At 43.6% G+C, this 6,524-nt stretch overlaps 1 protein-coding gene across 1 annotated transcript; it reads right to left on the bottom strand.

The window, feature by feature from the left end:
- Positions 1-370: 370 nt before the first annotated feature.
- On the bottom strand, positions 371-5,841 carry LOC138970647 (uncharacterized). Its single transcript, XM_070343111.1, has 2 exons — positions 5,767-5,841; positions 371-3,155 (listed from the first exon to the last, which is right to left on the bottom strand). The coding sequence occupies exon 2, from the start codon at positions 3,140-3,142 to the stop codon at positions 2,060-2,062; it is 1,083 nt and encodes a 360-aa protein (XP_070199212.1). The 5' UTR covers positions 3,143-3,155; positions 5,767-5,841; the 3' UTR covers positions 371-2,059.
- Between the last annotated feature and the right edge of the window lie 683 nt (positions 5,842-6,524).

The raw sequence follows: 6,524 nt of genomic DNA, 5'->3' as shown, positions 1-6,524 counted from the left end.
CTCATCCTTCCATCATCATCATCATCATCATCTCATCATCGTCATCATCATCATCATCATCATCATCATCATCATTATCATCATCATCATCATCATCATCATCATCATCATCGTACCGGTCCGTCAGCAAAACACACTTTTCACAAGACATTGACACTTGGGCTATATCCTGGCAAGCTCGCCCCATTGTTCTGGAATTTAGAGGTAAAATTTGACTTATTGGTCCGGCGTTTGCGCAATGATGAAAATGTCCAGTCCGAACCGGCGAAGCAGCCTGCTTTACTGTCCTCCGACAAAAGTTCACTTTCATTTTCCTCTTGCCGCAGTCTAACTATACTCCATTGATACAACACGTTCATCCTACACCACAACAAACACATCCAAGTCAAGTCAAGTCAAGTCAATATTTATTTTAAAAAAAAACCTAGGGTTACATGAATAAAATAAATAAAAAACGCTCGCGCTGGACCCGAGTACTCTTCAGACTGGTTCGCTCCCCCAGTATGAAAGTTTTTGTCTTGTGCACGTTTAAGACCAAGTGATTGCTCTGTGTGAATTACAGGCATTCCCTTTGCTATATAAATACATTGCATGCGAGCCGAGGATGTGCTTTACAAACAAACACATATAGGCTACACACTCATACACACACAAACTCATGCACACACACATTCACACACACACACTCTCTCTCCCTCTCTCCCTCTCTCTCTCTCTTTCTTACACACACACACACATACACACACACACACGCACACACACACACACACACACACACACACACGAGTACAGACTCATGCACGCACACACACACACACACACACAAACACACACACACACACACATACACACACACACAAACAGTAACACTAACACTAGTGCACAAAATCTTGAACACACACACACACCGCGCGAGAGAAAAAAGACTATACAAGAGGTAAGAAGACGGCTGGCTTCCCTTTGCCTACAATGCTAACGCTTTGCTCGTTCATAAAATTAAAACGTTCATAATAAACAATAGTAAACAAGAATTAAAAAAAAAAATAGACCGCCGATGCCGGGAATCGAACCCGGATCACTTTGGCCATAGACGGACGTGCTTTCCACCAAGCCACCAACTCTGACAATTTTGCCAGTGAACTCAAATGCCTGGACCCACATACCATCTTTTACAATTGTTTTTCCGTCATCAAACACAGTCGCTGTCTTCGCGTAAAGTACTCAAAACCGAAAGAATTCTCCCTCTCGCCGAGACTAATAGACTTCGATGTAAGGCTTTTGATTATTTCACGTGCGGGACTTGATGTGAGCCTGGCCGAGGGCGACTAAGACCTGCCCCGTGGCAGTCAAACATTAATTCGTAAACAATAATTATGCAGTTTTGACTCCTTGGTTGAAAGTCAATGAAACGTGGTATTTCAAACGGATGGCTGCCTAAGGCATGACTGAAACCCCCAGTTGTTTTGTTTGTTTTTGTTTTGAAGTTGACAGGTCCAGTAACTTTAAGTGCATTAAAAGGTGTCACAACTCTGCCTGGATGCACCCTAAAGGTTTTTCAGCCGGTCCCAAGCCCGGATAAAGGAGGAGGGTTGGGCGTGGGGTTAGCAACTCCACCCCGCCAAAAAACCAACTTGCTACAGAAACCGCAACAAAAACAAACCAACACCAGCCCAGTCAGGAAGGTTCCTCTCTAGAAGAGCTCATGACGCGTGCTGGTGAAAGCCTGTTGCGGCCCTATGCTCCACAGGGAGTCTACAGGAATAAGTCAAGTCAAGTCAAAAGGTGTCACAGAGCAGACGGCCATTAATTTCTCTTGATTGCAAGAGCTCAAGGCTTTGGGTAGTTACAAAGACCATCGTTCTGGAGGTGCTTGTACGTACGATAACACGACGACTGCACAATTTGCAATCTGGGAGTTGACGGAGTAATCTATTTATATTACAATTTGGCGTACCGATAGCGCAACGCCGTTTCAACGACACTTTTTCATGCTTGCCAAGCAAGCGTTTAGCATCCTAGCTTTGCTTGCCTGAGAGAAAAAACACCGGACGTCTTTGACTCACTTGCGTGTTTTATTCATAGTGTCTTTGTCATTATCCACTCTCGTTCTCTCAGCGCTGCCCAAAGCGACAACTTCCGGTGGCGCACGCAACGAGTTTTCACAGCAACACCATAGTGCCCGGATGTCAGCGTCAAGCAACCAGAAGCAGGGCAGACAGACTCCGTTCAACTTTAGAAGCGTAATGCCAGCCAGCCACAGAGTGTCCTGGGTGAGGCCAAATCCGAAGTCTTTGAACAGGAACAGAAAGAACAGGAAGTAGAAGGTGAGTGAAGACGCTGCTGCCAGAAGGACGTTGAAGGGAAAAGATGGCGTGACCTCTGGACTCGGCGAGGTGGGGCCTGTGGCGACGGGTGGGGCAGAGGTGCCAGTGTTGTTGTTCCTGCGGATAACGTGGGCTAGCAGCAGCAGCAGGCAGGCCAGGAGGACCAACAGGCTTGGCACGATGTAGTCTACGGCATGCTGGACCCTTCGTGTGGCCTTTTTCTGCTGATAGTTGACGTACTCTTTGCCGGAGAAGTTATCTAGCTCTACACACTCCTTTGTGTTGTCGTCCACAAACGTCACGTAGAACACCGGGGTGACCACCACCACCACGTACAACACGGAAATCGCCACCATCACCACGGCAACGACCTTCTGAACCCTACGGGTCAAGGTCACGACCCGTTGAAACCGCACAGCCTGGGTCACGATCACGGCAGCGACCAAGAGCAAAGGCAGCGTGGACAGTATGAGGCCGATCTCCTCTCGACAGGTCAAGCTGTACGGGCCTTCATACGCTCGCACTCGCAGCATGTTGAAGTACGCCGAATCCCAAACACCTTGGAGGATTTCCGCCACACAGCATGCCAGCATGGGGATGAACCGTGGCGACTGGTTGGTCACTGTCGGCCGCTTGCGCTTGACGTACAGGTAGACGATGACAGCGATGGCAGAGACGTTGAGGAGAAAGGTGAGAACGATCAAGGTCCCTCCGACAGCCAGGTAAGCTGTCGGGTGTGTGTAGTCTATGGCGTGATGAATACTGTATTTCACAGAGCCGTTGTCTGTGACATGTTTGTCTGGAGTGATCGACACCATCTTGTTGTTATCTCTGTCGACAGCAAATTGAAAGCAAATAATGTGTCAATGACAACTGCTTTTTCTAGTCCATTTTTTAATGGGTACCTGACGTTTTTTGTCAGGTGGATTTTGGGGGTACCCTAACTTCGGCGGCGGTCACGTGATAACTATGCCAGAAATCTTTGATCCAAAAAGTGTGCCAGATAGCCAAGTGAAAGGCCTTTAATGGCATATAAAGTTTGAATGAAATGACACGGGAATGAATGTTTTTGTTGGGGTACAAAAATGGGTGCAATCTTTTTTTTGAATATCTGGAGCACAAGATCCAAATGCCTGCCGTATCTTCTTTTTGATCTCTGTCGACAGCAAAGTGAAAGCAAATAATGAGTCAAGGACACCTGACATTTCTGATCTCTGGATAAAGCACAGGAGCTTAGGCCAAACAAAAAATCGGTCTGTTTACGGTAACATAGGCCAAAAAAATAGGGTCAGTAGGTCGGGATTTTTTTTTTTTTTTTTTTTCTCCAAAAAACCATATTAAATTTTTTACGTTATTTTGCAAAAAAACCAAGATTTTTTTCCCCCCCCAAATGCCAAAAAAAAGTCTAGGGTCGCGCAAAAAAAATAGGGTCGGTCGGGTTACCGTAAACAGACCTATTTTTTTTGTGTGCCTTATATCAAAGTGACCAGAAAAGGATCGAAGACCTGCATATGGCACTGCTGACAGTTTGGGCGAAAACAGAGAAAAAGTTGATCTGCTGGTTTTGACGTGTAGACACACAGGAAACCCGTTCAGAAATCTTTCTTTCCAGAATGGTTGACCAACATTTTTGAACAGGAATGATAAACAAAATGATGTCAACAATTCAAACTAGAAATCAAATCAAGCCATATCGGTGATTCATAAGGAAACCAGCGCACTAACAATTGTATCAGTTGTATATATCGTGTTTTTTACATTTAGTCAAGTTTTGACTAAATGTTTTAACATAGAGGGGGAATCGAGACGAGGGTCGTGGTGTATGTGTGTGTGTGTGTGTGTGTGTGTGTGTGTGTGTGTGTGTGTGTGTGTGTGTGTGTGTGTGTGTGTGTGTAGAGCGATTGAGAGTAAACTACTGGACCGATCTTTATGAAATTTGACATGAGAGTTCTTGGGAATGATATCCCCTGACATTTTTTTCATTTTTTCGATAAATGTCTTTGATGACGTCATATCCGGCTTTTTGTAAAAGTTGAGGCGGCACTGTCACACCCTCATTTTTCAATCAAATGGATTGACATTTTGGCCAAGCAATCTTCGACGAAGGCCGGACTTCGGTATTGCATTTCAGCTTGGTGGCTTACAAATTAAGTAATGACTTTGGTCATTAAAGGTACTGAACTTGTCAAATCCAGGTGCACGGAGCCCCTGGGGCTTTTAGTCATACCTCAGGCAGCTATCCGTTGGAAGAACTACCAAGTTTCGTTGACTTGCACCCAAAGAGTCAAGAACTGCGATTTTTTTACGAATTAATTTCGTACTCGTACCCTGCTGGTCTTGACCTATTTTAGGATCTAAATTTAGATCAGGTAGATCACCACATCATGCACAAAAAGACACGTCACTAGCAAACTATGTCAGACGTCATCATGAGTTTGTGTAAAACAAAATGGAGGCCAGAATCACTCAGTTGAATCGAACTCCGACCAAACACCACGTAATAACTAGGTTAATTTATGCACTCGCGTGAACAAGAAACTGTCGAGCTTCACAGATGTCGTCATTGGAGAGTTTTGGGTTTGTTTTACTACAATAGGAGGATTCTTGAACTGTAAATGCACCCAGCTGCAACAAAAACGCAAAACGAAGGCTGTGAGCTGCACTGTGCCTTTAAAAATCTGAAAATTGTAAAAAAAAATAAAAAAATGTATAAAACGATCCAAATTTACGTTCATCTTATTCTTCATCAGTTTTTGATTCCAAAAACATATACATATATTATATTTGGATTAAAATCAAGCTCTGAAAATTTATAAAAAAAAAAATAGGATCAAAATTTTATTTTTGAAATCAATTTAAAAACACTTTCATCTTATTCCTTGTCGGTTCCTGATTCCAAAAACATATAGATATGATATGTTTGGATTAAAAACACGCTCAGAAATTTAAAACGAAGAGAGGTACAGTAAAGCGTGCTATGAAGCATAGCGCAACCGCTACCGCGCCAAACAGGCTCGTCACTTTCACTGCCTTTTGCACTAGCGGCGGACTACGTTCAATTTCATTCTGTGAGTTCCACAGCTTGACTAAATGTAGTAATTTCGCCTCACGCGACTTGTTTTTTATGGAACTTGTAAATTGAACTTGTAAAGCGCTTCGAGCTGTGGAGAAGCGCTATATAAATGTCCATTATTATTATTTTATTTTAACAACAACTGGATATGTTGCTGCACATTGAGGAAACCAACAAAAATAGCAGCAACAGCAGCGACAAAAACAACAGCAAAAAAACCACCAAAAAACAACAAAAACAACAACAACAACAACAACAACAACAACAACAACAACAACAACAACAACAACAGCAAGACTGAACAGCGGACAATTAAAGACATTTTAGACAGTCAAGTCGCCCAGGCCCCATTAAATAAGGGAACCTTACCTCAACAATGTTCACACACACACTGAGTTTGTATTGCTCGGGAGGATTCCGCATGCATGGTCAGTCCGTGTGTAGCTGAATAACTGCACCGATTACTACATCCTGTTTTATGGCAGAGCAAATTCCGACTTGTGTGTTTACTCAGGAGATACAGGCGTACCCACCTAGCAGAAACTCGGATTTAAGAAACTTCGTTTAAGGAAAGACAGTCTTATTGCCCTGCCAAATGTTTTTTTTTTTCAATTGGAAAAAGATTGTCGTATGACAAATACTCTGTTACAAGAGAGCCTCTAGCTGTTATAAGAAATGACATTTCTTTTACTAGACGAGCCTGGCGTCCGTTATAAGAAATGACATTTACTGGACGAGCCTGCATGACCTCAGTTATAGGAAACTACCAGTGTGAATTAATGAGTCAAGTTACTAGATCAGGACGTAAAACGTGCAATTATGTTTTACACTCATAATACGTAAACATGTATTTGGTCTAAGCGTGTGTGAGTGTGTGTGTGTGTGTGTGTGTGTGTGTGTGAGTGTGTGTGTGTGTGTGAGTGAGTGTGTGTGTGTGTGTGCCAGTGTGTGTGTGTGTGTGTGTGTGTGTGTGTGTGTGTGTGTGTGTGTGTGTGTGTGTGTGTGTGTGTGTGTGTGTGTGTGTGTGTGTGTGTGTGTGTGTGTGTGTCAGAGAGTGTATGTGCACGCGTATGTGCGCGCGCGTGTGTTTGTGTGTGTATGTGTGTGTGTGTGTGTGTGTGTGTGTG

This window comes from Littorina saxatilis, linkage group LG7 (assembly GCF_037325665.1).
Source record: "Littorina saxatilis isolate snail1 linkage group LG7, US_GU_Lsax_2.0, whole genome shotgun sequence".
Taxonomy (NCBI): Eukaryota; Metazoa; Mollusca; class Gastropoda; order Littorinimorpha; family Littorinidae; genus Littorina; species Littorina saxatilis.
Note: the sequence above shows the minus strand (reverse complement) of the source record. Positions and strands in the feature narration are given on the sequence as shown.